At 36.8% G+C, this 19,290-nt stretch overlaps 1 protein-coding gene and 1 non-coding gene across 2 annotated transcripts in view; one reads left to right on the top strand and one right to left on the bottom strand.

Annotated features, from left to right (window-relative positions):
- Window positions 1-11,279, top strand: part of LOC593232 — a 40,849-nt gene extending 29,570 nt beyond the window's left edge. The window contains exons 5-11 of the mRNA XM_792718.5: window positions 1,727-1,938; window positions 2,890-3,073; window positions 3,808-5,608; window positions 6,774-7,367; window positions 9,369-9,586; window positions 9,995-10,117; window positions 10,695-11,279. Of these exons, the coding sequence (XP_797811.4) occupies window positions 1,727-1,938; window positions 2,890-3,073; window positions 3,808-5,608; window positions 6,774-7,367; window positions 9,369-9,586; window positions 9,995-10,117; window positions 10,695-10,824 (3,262 nt within the window). The 3' untranslated portion in view covers window positions 10,825-11,279. The remainder of the gene's footprint in view (window positions 1-1,726; window positions 1,939-2,889; window positions 3,074-3,807; window positions 5,609-6,773; window positions 7,368-9,368; window positions 9,587-9,994; window positions 10,118-10,694) is intronic.
- A 7,414-nt stretch (window positions 11,280-18,693) lies between these two features.
- Mir375 (microRNA mir-375) lies at window positions 18,694-18,793 on the bottom strand. Its single transcript, NR_036388.1, has one exon. It is a non-coding gene; the product is annotated as a microRNA mir-375 (primary transcript).
- Between the last annotated feature and the right edge of the window lie 497 nt (window positions 18,794-19,290).

The following is a 19,290-nucleotide window of genomic DNA, read 5'->3' as shown; positions in this document are numbered from 1 at the left end:
TTCTGCTAATGTTTCTGATTTTTTTTTGTTGTCTCGTTTAATTGTTTGTTTTTTATTGTCTGTCATGTTTTTTTGATTCCGTAATTTTTTTCAAAATTAAATTATAAATGTATAAAGTATAATTATGATTGTGTGAACCTACATCTAACAAGCTTTGCTTTCAAGTAGGTTAGTTTTTTTCATTTCCTGTAATTAAATCATTTTGCATTACAATGACTAAAAAACAATGTCAAAGATATTTCAATGCTCATTTCTATTATATCATTACGTTTAGTATTGTCTATTATGTGAAAAGAAATGAAAAATAAATTTGCTCTGTGTAGAGCTACTACTTCTACTACTAAAAACTAAATCAAATGTTGAACTTTCCGACCTGGGGAGTGTTTCACAAAGATTTTAAGTTGAACTTAACTCTAAGTTGGACTTAAAAATTATGGAAAGCCATTTGTAGCCTTAAAATCAAATATATTGACAAGCAAAAACTCCAGTATTTCAGACTTTTCATAAATTCCACATAAAGAAAATGAAATCTCCCATGATGATAGAAAATATGAATGATTTGAACTAGCATGTTATGCCTTTCAAAATAAATTTTACAAAATATTTAAAAGATGCTAACGGCTTTCCATAATTTTTTAAGTCCAACTTAGAGATAAGTTCAACTTAGGATCTTTGTGAAACACCCCCCAGGATGTGTCTTACCGCTTCCTCACCTTGATGATATTGACAGTGTGCAATATTTTTTTTAAAAAGTATTTAAACAGATTCAGGAAATGTCTTACGACATTGTCCCTGACAGTATGCAATATTAACAAAACCCTATTTAAACAGATTTAGGAAGTGATTTACCACGTCCTACCCTCCTTACTGGTTCCTGACAGTGTGCAATATTAAGAAAAACTATTTAAACCGATTCAGCGATTGATATAAAAGCTCTTTTACCAAGAATATGTGTTGTATTCTCATCATTGAATTGTAAGGATATATTTAGTACATTAGGAAATGTCAAATGCATACCAGTAACAGTGCATCTAGGGGTCATGATGAGCCTTGTAAAGGAATTTTTAATTTTTTTTAAAGAAAAAAAAAAAAAAACTTTGGGAAACATTTGTTTATTTTCAGGTTCAGTGAAAAAAAAAAAAAAATAGTTAAAGGTTATTTAGAATGCATAAATAGTGCATGAAGGGTTCATCTTGAGCCTATTAAAGGAATTAGCAAACCACGAAAAAAACTCTTGATAATTATTGTTTTCTGGCTTACCAAAAATGTTCATGCGGTGATGGACTTTATCGATTACAGGAAGGTTTTTGCATGTACTGTCGTGGCACACAGTTTTCTTTGGGAAGGTGTGATTTAATTTATCCATTGTCATCGATATTCCTCTCAATTAATCCGACTGAAGTTTTATCTTTCTAGATCATTCCATATTTCTATCCTGGAAAGGGCATCTATTGTTTGTTTGTTCATGGTCAAATGTACAATAGCCTGTCAAAAAATACCCCAAGTTAAATGGCTCTGCATAGAAAGTGAAACCCATTTATAGAGACCACTCAAGGGAGACAAGAAAATCAGTCTTTGTGTATAGTGGTTCTTTGACAGTTTATGTTTCAATGAGAAACATTATTCAAGGGACACAGAAAATGTGGTCTAGATAGACAGGCGGTCTTTCTATACAGGTTTGACTATACCTCACTGAATGTCTTGGACTATTCCATTTTTCCTGCAGGGGGGCAGATGTCAACGCCCAGAGCCAGAATGGAGACACCGCGCTGCACCTCGCAGCGTACCGGGGCTCTAGTCATCTCTGCAGGCTGCTGCTTGAGTTTGGAGCCAGCAAAACTTTCCTCAATAACACCGGCAAGACGGCCCAGCAAGGGGCAGACGCCGCTGGACACGAGTCCATCTTCAACCTCCTGGCACAAGAGACTAGTCACAAAGGTAAAGCAGTAGGTTGTGTTATGTTGGATCAGGATCCTGGCACAGAAGCCTAGCCATAGTAGTAAGCTCCATGTGTAGACAGACATGTTTAATAGTACATGTACATGCTCTGTTTTACTAGTAACAAATCTAAATGTATATTTTTCTGTTTGATCAATGCTGGAGACTTGTCATACATTTGAAGTCTGCAGTATTTGTAGACTGAGAAAATAGATGTCTCTTAAAATTTGAGAAAATTGTCATTCATCTCCATATAGAAACTGTATAATCATATGTTATATTTGCTTTGTATATATTTATGTTATCATTATTATGATGAAATATGTTGTATATATGTTATTTTTATATTTTATGTTTTTATGTATATGCACGGCCCTACGGAAGAACAGTCCGCGGGCTGAGGTAGGCCTCCGTGCTTAAATAAATAAATGGAATGAAATGAAATATATTTGATATCTAAGGTAGATATTAACCTATTTTCCCATTCAGACAGGAATAACTTCCGGGCAAAATTGATCACATTTTCTTCTTCAGATTGGTAAAAAGAGTATTTCTCTTCCATTGCTACATGTACATTGTTCTAGTAAAAAGATATATATCTGAAATGACTATATATTGACAGGTTTTATGTTTGAAAGTTGAAAAATTGCCCATTGGTATGGAAAAACAGTGATTTCGAGCCTGTTAACATTTTGCACATAACTTGCATATGAAAGAGAAAGTGCCGTCCTAAAAATGTTTTTTAGGATGGTGAAATTTTGTATGCCCATTCCGCTCCACAGTAAAATAGTGTCTCATACCTGTACTCATTTATTAATTTAATATTCTGAACAAAGATTGACAAAGAAGTCACCAAGTTTTCTTTCACTTCCAAGGCACAGGTGATGCCAAATTAATAAAGATGATGATGATGATGATGATGATGATGATGATGTCATTTTTGTGTCCTAGCTGTTTGTCGGAGTTCATCCCTCCCATCGGCCTATCAAACCGACGGTCCTGTTGAAGCCAGCTGGAGAGAGCCGAGAGTGGCCAGTGAGAGTGATGATTCCCCGTTCTTTGACAACGATGAGGAGTGGAACAGTCTTCAGCGGAAGCTGTCAAAGCCCCCCTTGCACCATGTCATGGCAATCGGGTAAAGAACATGTCTATCTTTGAGGGACTGATTTAAGGTTCTGGGCTGAAAAAAGGGGTGGTCAGTTTTGAAATATCTGAGTAAAAAGGAAGGGTATATTAACATGACTGGAATAATGGAGAGGAGGAGGAGTAGAGGTAGAAGGAGGCTTTTGTGGAGAGTGGGATTTCTGGAATTGGAATTGATCTCGGGAAGAATGAATTACTTCATAGAATATTGTGGCACTCCATGGTGACCAATGCCTCAGGATATGGCACTTAAAGAAGAAGAAGAAGAATACTAATGTTTTTGAAGTGTTTTTTCGTCTAGCATTTGTAAAAGAGGGTATAATACAACAAGAAGCTGTGGCTTTTATTGATGTTGCATGTTAACAATTCTATGCTATGCGTCCCATACTACATATGAATTCTATCCATTTATTTCATTCAAGCATTTAAAAATCTCTTGATTTGACTAGTGAAAAGTGGTCCTTTTGGTATCACAACAATTAGACAATGGTCTTGTCCAGAGGTTAATCAATTTCAGATGAAAAAAGGAAGGATAGTCATATGTGTAAATTATGTGAAATACTAACATGATTGCCTTACTATGTCACTATTTGTGAATCTTTCTTATTTTATGTATTCCTTATCATGCATGTAAAAGAGATATTTATTTACTATTAAGATTTACAGATGCCTGCAAACCTGACAAATTTCTTAAACATAACACCATTTGTTCTATTTCTTTAATAGGAGAGACGTAGAAGTAACCAGATGTTACTCGGCTCAACAGTTGGACAAAGTTGGCAGAATGTCTCCACCATCTAATCAACACAGTGTTCCTCACAAAAAAAGTCCCCATCATCATCTCATTGACAGCTCAAGACCCATGCGTCGTGGTTCGAACCCTGAGATGCAAAGAGAGTGTAGAGGGCAGGGTCCTTGCAAACATGTTGGTGAGGCTTACTTCTCAAGGGATCTGAAACAAGACAGGAGATGGAGTCCTCCGTTGCCTAGGCAACATTCAGAGGGCGCTCCTGTGGGGCAATATCATGGGTTTCCGGTGCAAAGAGATGGTCAATTGAGGTTTCAAGAGTCGTCCGGAAATGGCTTCAGTTACAAAACAAATAGACAGCCTACAAGGCAGCTGCCACATCATGAGCATTCGATTAGGAGAGATATCAGTACCGGTTATAATGAATCTTTGCAAAATGTAGATGTTACCCATCGATTGAGTCCTGAAACACCCAGGAGGAATCCTGAGGTGAGGGATGTTTACCATCAGCAAATGGGATCGTCCAGGAGGCTCGGAGATGAACATATACGACATCCAGGAATTTTATCAACTGCAGGTAGTGCAACGGCGAATAATGGCCACAGTGGACCTGATAACCATGTGCAGTGGAGTCCTGACATTCTGAGTGGCCACAGGGATCACCAGAAAAACTCTCAGGGATGCTTCACGATTTCTGATCACTCCAATGACCAAGGATCGCAGCGTCAAAGACTGTTGCAAGATTCAGGTTCCGCTGCAGTAGGGTACGGACAAAGAACTCTTGGAAAAAACAATCTGCAGAATGTTGAGAGGGATATCATGGACGCTTCTGGTGGAGATCAAAATTCAGAAGTCAGGCAGCTGCATTCTGTCATTGAGAAATTGTTAGAGGATAAACTGAGCTTGAAAGAGCAGAATCAGATGATGGGGGAGAGAATGAATCGATTAGAGTTGGCACTGGATGCTGCTCTTGCTGCGGACTCCAGCTCTGAGGAATCGTTGCAGACATCATCAGATTCTGACCTGGTCCAGGCTCTAGCCAAAAAGTTGGACTCAAATTTGGGGAGTGGAAATTTAGAACAGTTGTGTTTAAAACTGCTGAATGATAATCAAAGACTAAATGCACTTCCAGTGTTACCAGGTAGAAGAGACGACTATGTCATTGACTCAGGGGAGAACAGAGGTCCTCAGGATTATACGATTGACGGGAGAAACAGACCAAGCACTCCATCTAGGAATTCTGACCTCAAACCTGAAAGTGGAAATGAATACTTGAGTATCAGGAGTCCTTCAGAGCGATCAACCAGTTCATCATCGCTGTCGCCATCATCAGAATCATCCTCTTACGATTACGGAAGTGGTTCCGACTATGGAGCTTCCTCAAAAAAATTGTCGGGTGACAAGGAGAGTGCCCAGACGGAAAGGACATCGGTCAAGCAGCCGACATTGAGCATGACCTTCACCAGGGAGTGCTGGCGCTCTCTGAACTCCAGTTACCCCAAAGTGGCTTTCCACAGCGGGAACACTGCTAGCACTGCCACGAAGGTTGCCTCCCCAAACAGAACTGAGAACATAAAAAGGGTCCTGCAGGCCATGAATGAGAACGATAAGCATTTGGACTCCAGAGGGCAGTATTCAACCCAATTGACTGATGGAGGAGAGTCAGAGTCCAGTCAAACTGTTGATATTTTAGAGAAATGGGGTCAAACTTCTGGACCCGGTGGCAATATATCTGCACAGTTTAAGTGTGTGATGAATGACAAACTGTGCATATTAAAGGTGAGTTCACTCTATCATGCTAATCTGTGGTATTGAATAATTGATTTTGATACATGTATGTATACAAGTATAACATGGATTTTCATTAGACTGCTGGTCAAACTATTTTAAGCATACTATCAATGAGTTAGGTTTATTTAAGATGTTCATCTATTATACACCTGTAACTGGTTATATAATATTGAGAATTGATTTGTTTTACAAAATCAGTTAAAACTTTATTAGAATTTGCTTGCTGTTCTATTGCAAGCTTGGTCAACTCTTGTCGTAGATGGCGCTGTTGATGATGCACTGTGAGAATGTGGTACAATAGTAAAGTACTTAGATCTGTAAAGCCCACTACACACTTTACGATCTGACTATGATCCAATTTTTGAAGAATTTGTAATAGCATTTCATTTGACCATTCGAACTTTTAAAATCTTAATGATGAATGAATTGTCATGTGATTAATAAGAACTAAAATTTAAATGGATTTCATGCTTCCATGAAGAAGGAAAAGGTAAATCGGCTCAGAATTGTAGTGATGTCAGACCAGGGGGATGTTTCACAAAGATTCTTAGTCAGACTTAACTCTCAGTTGGACGTAAAAATTATGGAGAGCCATTTGTAGCCTTGAAATGAAATATATTCAAAAGCGAAAATTCAAGTATTTTAGACTTTTTATAAATTACACATTAAGAACATGAAATCTCCTTGATAATAAATATGAATGATTTAAATCAACATTTTATGCTTTTTGAAATGACTTTTACAACATATTTTCAAGGATGCTAATGGCTTTCCATAATTTTTAAGTCCAACTTAGAGATAAGTTCAACTTAGGATCTTTGTGAAACACCCTCTGAAGAGCAATTAATTGTCTACAATGTGAAACTGATTCGGCTTTTATTCTGACTAGAAGGCTTTAATGTGTAAAATTCCAGTTTAGAGTATTCTTATCAGTTATATAACCTTAAATCAGGAAGATGATGTTTGTTTAGATCTCCATGTCTATTATAATTGCAATATCTTCAAAATGTATTTGTAGGAAGATCGTACTGTGTGTGGTGGGCTCAATGTTCACTATACTTGCTTTCTTAGCAGTCAGGTATGTAAAGAAAAATGATAATCAATTCATCAACAGATCTCTTCTTTCTTTAAATCTTTTCCTCTGTGTCTATAGGTTGATAATTCAAAAACGTTTCAGCAAGAAAACAATGATGCTGTTGAGCATGTGGAGGAGACACTTTCACCATCCCCACACCTTCTCCTCCCCATCCACCACTGGGATGTGCCCCTCCCTGGAGAGGGTAGGTTTGCACAGCAGCTCCTGATGCAGCTCCAGGCAAATCCTTCAAGGAGCAAAGAAAGTCTTCCAGGAAGCCAGGAAACTGGTCACCACCCTTCAAAAGGAGGGCATGGAGATGTAGGCTTACCCCAAGATGCAGGGTATCAACCAGATAAGGATGTCTTCCGGTGTCTCATCTACTCATCGGTCAAACTGACCCTTGAAGAGCTGTTCAGATGGGGGATAATGAACGCTGAGGAGGAGCCGACGCCCTGTACAGACACCGGTATAACTCGCATCCTCCTCCAGCTGCTCCTAGCTGTGGAGCACCTGCATCGGGAAGGCGTGGTCCATGGTAACATCCATCCCGGGTGTGTCTATGTGACAGAAGATATGAGGGTGGTCCTAGGGGGTCTGGAGAAGGCGAGACGGTTGGATAAGAGGGGTGGAAATACACCCCTTCCTGAAATGGCTTCTAATATACCAGAGGTAAGATGGAGTTTTGTGATCGTTAAAAGTTGTCCATGATGAACATTTAAAATCCATCAACATGGAGTATGTTGTCTCTTCTTCTTCTTCTTCTTCTTCTTCTTCTTCTTCTTTCTTCTTCTTCTTCTTCTTCTTCTTCTTCTTCTTCTTCTTCTTCTTCTTCTTCTTCTTCTTCTTCTTCTTCTTCTTCTTCTTCTTCTTCTTCTTCTTCTTCTTCTTCTTCTTCTTCTTCTTCTTCTTCTTCTTCTTCTTCTTCTTCTTCTTCTTCTTCTTCTTCTTCTTCTTCTTCTTCTTCTTCTTCTTCTTCTTCTTCTTCTTCTTCTTCTTCTTCTTCTTCTTCTTCTTCTTCTTCTTCTTCTTCTTCTTCTTCTTCTTCTTCTTCTTCTTCTTCTTCTTCTTCTTCTTTCTTCTTCTTCTTCTTCTTCTTCTTCTATTACTGTGGTTGTTCTCATTGTTCATGTTATGGTTACTTTTTGTCTAGTGCTTGTAGAAGTATAGTAGCAGTTGAAGTAGTGGTGGTACTATTAGTTATCATCATAGTCAAGATCATTAATATCATAGTCATTATCATTATACTTTGCAGAGTACATTCAAATCCATCGGTCAAAAAATAGGTCAATAATAGTTTCATTTTCATCTACATCTGACCCACATCACTAAAAGGGTACCCTTTTGGAATAAATCCAATTTTCTTTCTCGAAGTATTAAAGTGAATCTTTACAAAAAAATGTTAATTAAAATTTTCTGATTATAATGCTATTCCCCAAGTCACAAGTGCTAATCATATCTTAGTACAGGAAAGCAGATGGAAGAATCTGTGCTCATACACGCCTTTTTACTAAAGGACTGTCTTCACTATAATTCCCAAATCTGCCATTGTGATGGTGCCAAGTCCTTTTGTGTCATCATGTTGATTTGGGACAGAGCAGGTGGAAAGCCACCAAGTGAAATTAATTTTTCATCCAAGAATCCAGCTCACAGAGAGCTAGCTGATTCTGATTTATGCTGCATCACAGACAATGGCAGCTTGTGAAGTAGCTTGCTTTATTGCTGATTTAATACAGAGATTCCTCTGTCCCAAATTAAGAGCCTTAATTGTGCTTTTTGATTTATACATTGTTAATGTGTACAATTAAGTGTGTAATCCCACTTGCATATAAATATTGCTTCTGTGGGTCAGAAGAGCATTATCTTGTTGATATATCATCGTTTATTAGTGCATGTCGTCTGCTCAGAGTTATAAAGATGTTAAAGACTGTGTAAAGTTCAGTACGTAAGTACGTATGGAATGCAAAGATTACAATGTGCCTGTAAAATGCTTTAGTTAACTCCTTTCTAGCTCTCACCCAAAGTTGGTGAAAGAATTGCAAATAGAATACATGGTTTACAATGTACTTACATAGTAAACATTGCCTAAGGATGATGTTCAATTTAGTGCTAAAGTCAGATATACAGTGCGTCCCAGAAAAAATGAAACTTAATCACAATTATAATTAATAAATGACACATATTTGTAAGGCTTAGATTCTCCTCTTTCATTTGATGCAACTTTTATGATGCATATTTCACGCATGAGTGATTAAAAACATTTTTGAAGAGAGGAAACTAAAAAGTCATTTTTAGGGCGGTATCGGAATTTCAAAGAGAAAATCACATTTCTAGAAAGTTCATTTTCTGCCCTTTTATATGACACCTTAATCAGGAATAATGAGCCAGGAATAAAAAGTTCTGTTGGTTTAAAGTAATGTTCGCATTTCCATAATTTGATTAAACAAATTCTTTTTCACTTGCTACCTGCCGTAGCAACAAACAGAGTTAAAGACTTAACTCCGTTTCGTTGACAATCAGCCATGCATCAAATCTTTCGTCCTCTTTGTGCATGGCTGATCGGAGTTAAGTCTTTTGTCAAACTTCTTTGTGATTTATGTATATCTTGTTGTGCATTTTTGAGCTATTAATTCATCTCGTTATTCCCTCTTGTCATTTGACCTTTGACTTCAGGTCACTGCAGGTCAAAGTTCAGATGAAAGTGGAGACACCTTTGCCATAGCAGCCACACTAGTCAAGCTCCTTAGGTCACAGGGAGGCTCTGCTGAACTTAGCAACCAACAAGTCACTACCCCTCCAGACTGGTTATCAAGGAATCTACATAACTTGCTCACAGAGATGCTGTGCAGTGATCCTGAGAACAGGCCACCAGTCAAGTCTGCTCTGTTAAGGTGATTATTATATCCTCTTGAATGCACGAGTGAGCAATTTATTAATAATAAGAAGAATTATCCCCTTCTGTTCTGCTATATGTTTTGTTAAAATGTCACACATGAGCTTTCAGGAATAAACTTTGTCTCAAATAATTCCATCCATTTCCTAGTACACTGAGCATATAGGAGACGCAGTTGCATTTGTCTAATTTAACCATACACCAATACTACATAAGCGAAAAACTAATCATGGCTTTCTTATTCTTATTTCAGGGATTATTTTAAAATATGTCACAAATAATTCCATCCATTTCCTATACTGAATTTAGGTCAGAGGCGTATAGGAGATGCAGTCGCATTAGTCTTGTTTAACCATAAACCAGTCATGAGCGAAATCTAATCATGGCTTTCATATTCTTATTTCAGAGCGGCGGCCATGTTGTACGGGCCTGAACCAGATGAGGTCAAGAGTGAAGTAGACTGTGAGGAATGGCTGATATCCCAAGCTCTCCGTCTCATCATTACTGCTCCCCGGGACCAATCCTCCTTGTAAGCATATCTAATTTTGTAACTTTCAAGTTTTCTTTCTTTACATCCCTTTTCCGCTTCTGTCAAATGTTGTGCATGTTGTGTTATTTTTATGTTGATTTGATGAATAAGGTAATAATAATATCAATAATCCTTTGGCAAGACATTAATCTACATTTGCCACTCTCCACTCAGGTGAAGTAATGGGTACCCGTCGGAAGAAAACCCTTGAATGCTTTAGCACCTTATTATGGCAGCTCAGCTACAGCAGGGGGTAATGATTAATTGTACCTTGTACTAAGTGCAGTAGAGTATATTTATGTAGTAGCTGCACTATAGTCTATAAGAGGAGGCACGAAAGCTCAGTCGGTAGAGCAGCGTTCTCGTATTCCGGTGACCCGGGCTCGAAACCAATGCGATGCGCTAGTGCCCTTTGGTAAGGCATTAATCCTCATTACCAGGTCCCTCAGTGAGGACCTAAAACCGTCAGCTGTCTGGTTGCTTTCTTAGCAGTCAGGTAAAATAACAACCACCACCTATTATTATTATTGTTATCAATGTTATAATTGCTCTTTCATATCATTTATATCTCTGATAGATCTCCTACAGGGGAGCAGGACCTTGGTGATTCTATCTCCAGATTGGACTGGGGGCTGAGCAGAGACTTCATCATGTCCGTCACACCAGAACAAGTCTGGCAACTGTGTCAGCAACACACCAAGACCTGATTGCAACACCAGGACCAAGACCAAGACCTGATTGCAACACCAGGACCAAGACCAAGACCTGATCGCTACACCACTCCCTCAGAAACAAAAAAGAGCCGCCCTCTGCTGCTCTGAGATGCTGGATACTACTGAAAGGAGTGGTGATGAAGAACGATACCAAGAGATGCATACAAAGATATCTATCTTTACTTTCCCTCAGCAACAAAAAAGAGTTGCTCTATGCTGCTCCGAGATCCTGGATACTAATGGTGATGAAGAACGATATCAATTAGAGATGGATTCAAAGTTATCTATCTTTGGTGTTGTGTTTCATCGGCATTGTCGGCAAATCTGTAGGGCCATCCTGCACAGACGCAATGGCCTCCGCCAACTCCAGTGTTGCGCCCTCTATTGTTTCGTTTCTTGGATGAGAGTATGACGGGGAACGCGGTACAGAGGATAGTTGATAGAGGATACAGAAGATAGAGAGTAAAGGGCGGTTACACTGACCCTAGAGTGACATACACGTGTAGCGGATTTCTGTTTCGTTGTGTTATGTACTTCAGGAGGTTGTGATTGACCGATCGTTGACATCCGTTTCTAGCTCTCGTTCAGACAGGAGGAATATCAAAGCAAGTGTAGCTCATGAAGAAAGAGGGTAGGAGAGGTAGAGAGAGAGAAAGAGAGAGAGAGAGAAGGAGAGAGAAAGGGAGAGAGAGTGAGAAAGAAAGAGAGGGTGAAAATGAAAGAGAGTGAGAGAAAGAGAAAGGGAGAGAGAAAGAGAGAGTTTAAGAGAGGAAGGGAGGAAGAGAGAGAGAGAGACAGAGAGACAGAGAGAGAGAGATAGACAAACAGTAAAAGACATTTCTTTGACGTAAGAGATGATGAACATGGTTAGATGGACACGTATGTGAATATTGATAGAAAGAGAACATAAAAGATGTAGTAGGAGAAAATCAACGACCACATCAAATTGCATAGCACCTTTAATGATACTGAACTCCCCTTTAATTGTAAATCCTTCAAAAGAGCATCATCTGTGCCCTATGTGGTTAAAGAAATATGAGCTGTTTTTTCTTTCTTTCTTTTTCTGAGGATGTAGAAATCACTGTTTTTTAATAGTATACAATACCTTAGATACGTATATAACCCCGATAAGATTGTTGATACTCTTTTCTATCTTTAGATCATTAATTTTCACTTTTTCATATTTTTTCCTTCTGCTCTATTTGGGTAATTTAATGACAAAATAATATCTGGATTAGCGCTTAATACGAAATGTCTCTAAACGTTTTACAGATATTATTATTATTATTATCGTTAATGATTATATAACATAACAGGAAGAGGATGATTGGAAATGTATTCATTGAAGATGGATGCATACTTTCCTAGATTTAGTATTATTATTTAAGGGATTTTAGGGTAGACTATTAAATACAAAAAATGACTTAGGCAGGTGCAGTAGTAGATATACTTCTATAGTGATGCGTGTTGATGCTGAAGTAAAGAAGAGAATATCATATGTAAAAATACACCTGTAGATACTCGGTATATGTATTTTTCGCAAAATTACAGAAACGGGTATGTTGCAATAGTCAGAGTGCACAAGGTATGCTCACAAACTACATTTCTTCATTTAAATGTTATTTTTAGGCCGTTTGATTTGCCGGAGTGATTATTACGTCTAGATTGATCTATTGTATTTCTAACACGGAAGTATGAACATAATAGATTGTGGGATGCAGATGGAACAATCACTTTGGACTAGCCCAGTAAATACTTATTCCAATGTGACTTTAACCAACGCAAAAAAAAAGCTTAAGCTTTTATAAAAGTTGTTAACAATAACAAATTGTAAATTTCATGGACAAAGTTGCTCTCGGCCAATCAAATTCCATGATTTCAGTAGCTTATAATAGATATTGAAACTTCCTAGAAAAATCCTAGGTGTATTAAAGGGAGAAAATTATGATATTACCTCACCCAATATTTCTAACAAGAATTCTTTGTTTATTCCCATGAAGCAATATATTTCTCTATTTTATTACTGACGATATTAAAATTCTATAATGTCTTATACAAACAAATACCATGACCTACATGTATTTAGAATTCACCAGGTAGTAATTTTGTTTGCCTTTTCTATTTATGTATAGTTACTTGAGTTGCCGATTTGGTATTGAGCGTTGTGCACCTTTAATATCTTAAATACTGCTAGCATTCCATACACTGAAAAGTAACAGTAACAAGCTACATTGTACCTCAAGCAGTGTCTATAATGTCATATCTCCATGTATGTGTTTGGGCAAACAAATTAACTTACTCGTGCTCAAGTTAAAAAAAAAAAATCTGTTTTCTTGGATTGCTTTGAAAATGGATAGTTTCTCATGGTAGAATTCCTATGTTATCCTTCTAAGGCCTTCCTCAGAATATTACTACATCTCCAGTTCAATTTTCATTTTCGCTGTAGTTTACATCCATTGAAATAAAACAAATTTCCTGATTTTTTTCATGATGCAAAAATGGTGTAGTGAATTTGATTTGAGGTTGAAGATACAGTCAAACCTGTCTATTAAGGCCACCCAAGGAAAAAGAAAAAGTGGCCATTGTAGACAGGTGGCCTTTCTAGATGGGTTCTACAACACACATTTCTCTCTCTCTCTCTCTCTTTCTCGCTCTCTCTCTCCCCCTCCCTCTCCCCCTGCTCTCTCTCGGGAGACAAAATGCATGGCCACTAAAGACAGGTGGCCTTTAAAGAGAGGTGGCCACTAAGACAGGTTTGACTGTAGTTCGTTTTTAAGTCAAGTATACAGTAGGTTACATAGATTTGAGCCAAGAAGTAACCCTTTATAGTTGACAAAATAGAAAACCTGAAGAAGATGTCACCAAAGCAAATGTATAATAATCAGATTCCAAATTTTATTTTAAATGAAGGTAGATGAAAAGGCTTAATTGATAAATATTGATATATATATCCTTGCATACAAAATTTTCTTGGAAATTTTGTTTGTGACATTTAAACTTGAATCTAAAAAAGATTTTGTTTAGGGGTGTTATTTTTTTGTTCATGTAAAAGGACACAATTTCGCAAGTCAGATTGACTAGACATCAAGTTCATGTCTTTTTTTGTTGTTCATATATTGGAATAACCTATGTGTGCTGGATACGTGAATATAAAGTACATCGGCTGAGTTCTACTACAATATGTGTTAGTGTACGAAGTTTACTTCACAATGTAAAAACTTTAACAAAAATATAATCATGTGGTGAGAGAAAGATGGGCGTCACATCTTTGCGAAAGTCATGACTTAATGCTCTTCTAGCTCTGAGTGTATGTAACACTCTTTATGGTGAGCGAATATCACTCTGATTCAAACTCTGCAATTTGTACAAAGACAAAAAAGAAAAGAAATGCAATATTAATGTTACTTTACACAGATTCATACTTGTATATCTTGTTAACAAGATTTGTTTCATTCCAAGTAAAATTTTATGTTTTTCAAATGACTACTGAGAGCCAGAAGGGTGTTAATTTGTATCATTTAACGCTCTTCTTGGTTTCAAAAAAATGTTCAGACCTTTCACACGTCTTTGCTTAATATTATATTGTATTCATGTATTCAAGAATTTCATTACACAGTGGAATATGCAAGAATGGGTATCAATAAGAGTATTGAGTATAAGAGTTTTCAGTGAAAATATTTGACGAAGAAGAGGTATATTGAAATGCAATGTTGTGTTAAAGAGTTGTAAAGTTTAAAAAAACATGTCTGTATTTTCAATAATTTGGACACATCCACATGTATATTTCCTGAAGAGATTTTATTTGTGCATTTTTGCTGTTACAGTTTACCACATCAGAAATGTAATCATTTTTGTACTTTGTACAGAATATTGAATATGTGTCATTCTTAAAATCCTTACCTTTTACATTATATAATTTTTGACAAAAATGATTAGTTATTAACTGAATATGGGGAAAGAGTTATTATGATTCAAGATCTAACCCTTGTATTTTCCAAAATAGGGGTAAATGTTGGAAGATAGTGTAACCCATGCACAAGTTAACTGCTTATAGCACTTATTTTTATTAACTCAACGATTATATTTTGACCATGATAGGGATGAATGGTTTTTGCACTCTTGTAGAGAAAGTAAACAAAGACCTCAAGAGATTATTTTTTTATGTAATTGGGGTAAAATATATTGGAATTTCTAGGAACTGGTACTCTTTTAAAAAGAAAATGGAATTATGAAATCAATCAAGTACACTGCAAAACTCACCAAATATCTAAATGTAAGTTTGCAACAATGTTACCTGTCTCTTTTACGGCTGCTCTATGTTCTCTTTTTCTTTAACATGTCATGCATGTGCAAACAGTTATGGGAACACAGAGAATCAATAAACAATATAATGAGATTATGCACACTTTAATACTTCAGAAACAAGGATTTTTTTATGAATACTTTGGGGTTTACATGAATGTGTATGATACATAAGATAAATGTAAGATATTGTGTAAATTATCCTACTCCATAAAATTATATGTATATACACCATTATTTATCTTGATATTCAGAAACTGCTCTTAACTCTTGTCAATACATTACAAAATTACTAACATATTTCGTTGGCTGCCCATAGGAAGGCAGATATGGCTATTGGCAATACATAGTCCGTACAGCCTTTTTCCGAAAACTTTCCCTCAACAAAATCATAAAAACATAAAGTTATGAACCTTTTTAACCATATAGCAATCAAATTGATAATAACATGCACATTTATTATTAATTATTAATTGTAAATGTATACTGTATGGTAATATGAAAAACACAAGACAAACTGTTTATGTTCATGATATAATTATATTATTATACCTTTGAAGTCACATCATTGATGATTTACCTTTCAGATTTCATTGAGCAATTGTGACATTCAGTTTTCAATATATTCAGAATAAGATGTAAGTGTGAAATACTACTAAATGTATATTTATTTCATCAAGTAAGAATATATCAATATATGTGTATAAAAATATAAGTGTTTCTTCCTCCTATGTAAATTAATAAACTTGTTTAGACAAGTGGTAAATAGCTATTGCAGTATCATAAATAATTATGCTATGTATTGTACTCAGATGATAACTTATACATTGCAATGGAATAAAGCAAGCCAAAGAGACGTAATATTTCAGAATCATTTTTCTTGTTCATTTATTGTGTTTTTCTTTCTAAAAATGGCAGTGGTGATTGAGCAATAGACCAGCTCACGGTTAGCACATGACCCAAATGACCCAGAATATCCACAGATCTTCAAAACATGAAGAGGTCCCACTTTGTACATTTTTAAATAATCACTCCGATGGAGGTGCTACATAATAGCCTTTGTTTCCCCTTTTCAAAGAATACTTCCACCTGTGTAACTATCATGGAGTGCACTGCTTGTGCATAAATGAATAATGATTACATAACTTTCATGAGCATGTATTTTGTCTGCAATTACCTTTATGTTCTCATGCTCAGACTGCAAACTATGAACTGGCTTATTGTATGTTGATGTTGAAAGTTAGAGGGGTTATGAAAAGAGTTATGAAAAGGGTAATGAACATTTTGGTTTCTTTTTCTGCCTCTCTGAATGGTTGCTTGTTTGCCACACGTGCAATTTTGCACAAAACAATATGCACCAATTGATGGAAGGGTTGCTTTGAGCAACTCGATGGCTGTGCAAAATTACCCATTTCCAGTCTTGATTATCTCCCATGACAACCCTTTTAACAACGGCACTATAGAAACGATTAAATAATCTTTAATTAAATTGAATTATAGAAACGATTAAATAATCTTTAATTGAATTGAATTTATTCACCACTTTTTATACAAACATGCAAAGTCAAAAAACAAAATGAAATATTTCTTACAAACACGGATCAGCCAATAAAATGGAAAATACATTAAAGGAAATTACGAAGTGGTTGGATCATCAAAAAGTTACAGAAACTTATATCCTTCATAAAATGCAAAAACTAACACGCACAAAAAAGAAGGAAAACAAAATAATACATTGATATACCCACATAAAAAAGTGTGGGTGTCAATTTCAAAGCTTCTGCATCAGGTGATTAAATAATCTTGAAGCCTGTGATTTATCTATCTCATTATAAATACAATGTGGCTCATGGAGATTATTAGTGTGGGGTATATAGACTTAACCCCCAAATATATATATTATCTTATTCAAAGGTTGTCGAACTTCATGATTTTGAAACAAAATATATAAAAGGGCTATAAATTAAGACTGTCACGGGGAAATGTATAGTATGATATTACTACCAGAGAGCTTCTTTTTTCTTGATTATGTACATGTACTTCATTTGGTTGTACGTAAATCATACATGGTGTTTTGAGACAACTTTTAGATGATTGATAGTGGAAAACGATATCAAAGACGAGCATTTTTCTACTATTCTTTTTTATTTTATATTCATTTGTGGTCGTGTATTTCGAGTCGTGCGTCCAATATTGTATTGTCTCCCTGAAGCGCAGACGGTCCATCTAAGTGAGCTAATTTCCAGTTTTAATGATGCCATGATTTAAAAAATGTTAAGTATTTTTACTCCATTGAAATGAAGTTCGCCGATGACGCGCAGGGCTATTGAAATAACGTATATAATATAGGTTGATTTTTTGAAATAATTTCTATCATAGTCTTGCTAAACGCTAAATAATACGTTTTGTCCAAATTTTCCTTTAAAAGTTATCTTGATCCACTTATTTTTTGAAGTAGTATAAATGGTTTCTAAAATATAAATCCAGATACTAATGCATTTATCTCTTCTCCCTTTTTCCTACTATAATGAGATAGAAAATGCCAGAGTTGTCTTTTATTTGTTCCCTATTTATGGGTATTCAATAGGGGTTAGCTCACTTCGAATATGATGACTAAATAATGATTGTGTCACTCTCGGTATTTTACTATACATTGTATAAGACCCCATTATTAATTCAGAATTTTAAAAACAACATTAAAATGTGATAACACGACATTTTGTTTGCTTGTAAGTCTCGGATAATTTTGAAGTAAAGGTTTGTTTAGATATGAAGCGGCAAAACTGCAGCGTTTTGCTTTGGCTTTTAATGATGACGTAAATAAGTGTAATAGTTCGCTTCAAATTTCTTTACATCATAAAACAGAGCTCAGTTAATATGTGCGAGTCCTAAATTGCCATTCATAAATGTTTACAAGATAAAACGAAATAAACCGTGGTGGCTTTTTCCGGTGGTCAATTTACAGCGCGATATCTGAACGCAGGCGCGGATCCAGGATTTCTTAGGGGAGGGGGCCCAACTTTTTTTTTTTTTTGCTCCCGAAAATTTGAAAAACGCGCCGGCCAAAAATTCGCTCAGTGGGGGGGGGGGGGTAGTGAGCACATTTTTTTTTTTTTTTGATCCTCAAAAAAAATTCAATTTGCACCCCCCCCCCCCTTGAGCGCCAGGGGGGGGGGGCCCAACCCCCCAAAAAGGTAAAAATCACGTGATTTTACATGATTTTTTTTCTCAAGGGGGGGGGGGGGGGGCCCGGGCCCCCCGGGCCCCCCCCCCCCCCCTGGATCCGCCACTGTCTGAACGAGCCTTTAGGAAGGAACTTAAAATGTGTTAACCATTCCCACCTTGCCTGACAGGGACTTTTTGGACCACTGTGCCCCACCACTCCTTCCTGCAGGAGAACACTGGACCCGCCAGTGTAGTCTGTTCGATGACTTTGCACATTTTATGTTCAGTTAACCTTTGTAGCAGCTGTTTGTTGTCCTTGAAATACGGGCGGATTGGAGATCTGTTGATAGTGTGACTGCAATACGGGCGGATTGGAGATCTGTTGTTGTTGTTGTTGATAGTGTGACTGCAATTTGACGCGAGCCGAACGAACAAAACAGCATGTAGCGGCCAGCCGAACAGCTGACCTTATCTCAAGTTTTGCACGTTGAGCTCGTGCCAAACTGCGTCACGTGATAACCAGGAAGCGTCCAGTGGAGAAGCGACGTGCGCTCCGAGTGGCGCCATATTGAGTGGTCTTGGCGAACATGGTCACGTGGTTGAAAGAATGAGCCAATGAAGAGATAGTAGTGTTGAAACTATAACGAGACGGCGCCGATGTTGCATTGGAAGCGTTGGGACGGCAGTTTAGAATTTTCGGGAGATTGTTGTATCGATTATCTTCGTTGTTGTTGTTGGTAATGTTGTTGTCGGTATTGTTATTTTTGTCGCTGCTGCTCTTGTTGTTGATCATAACCTTTGTCGTTGGTAATATTTTGACCATCGATTTTATAGATGTCTGTCTTTCATCTCACGAGGCCAATTTCAAAACGAAACTTCTGAGAAAATCCTACTTTCATGTGAAGTCGTAGGTCATTTTGTTACTGGGTCTTAACAGTCAGGCAAACAACAAGTGATACTCCGTAAAGATGTGCCCAATACTAGTTCTTTCTC

The sequence above is a fragment of the Strongylocentrotus purpuratus genome, unplaced genomic scaffold, assembly GCF_000002235.5.
Source record: "Strongylocentrotus purpuratus isolate Spur 01 unplaced genomic scaffold, Spur_5.0 spur5_scaffold_19, whole genome shotgun sequence".
Lineage (NCBI taxonomy): Eukaryota > Metazoa > Echinodermata > Echinoidea > Camarodonta > Strongylocentrotidae > Strongylocentrotus > Strongylocentrotus purpuratus.
Note: the sequence above shows the minus strand (reverse complement) of the source record. Positions and strands in the feature narration are given on the sequence as shown.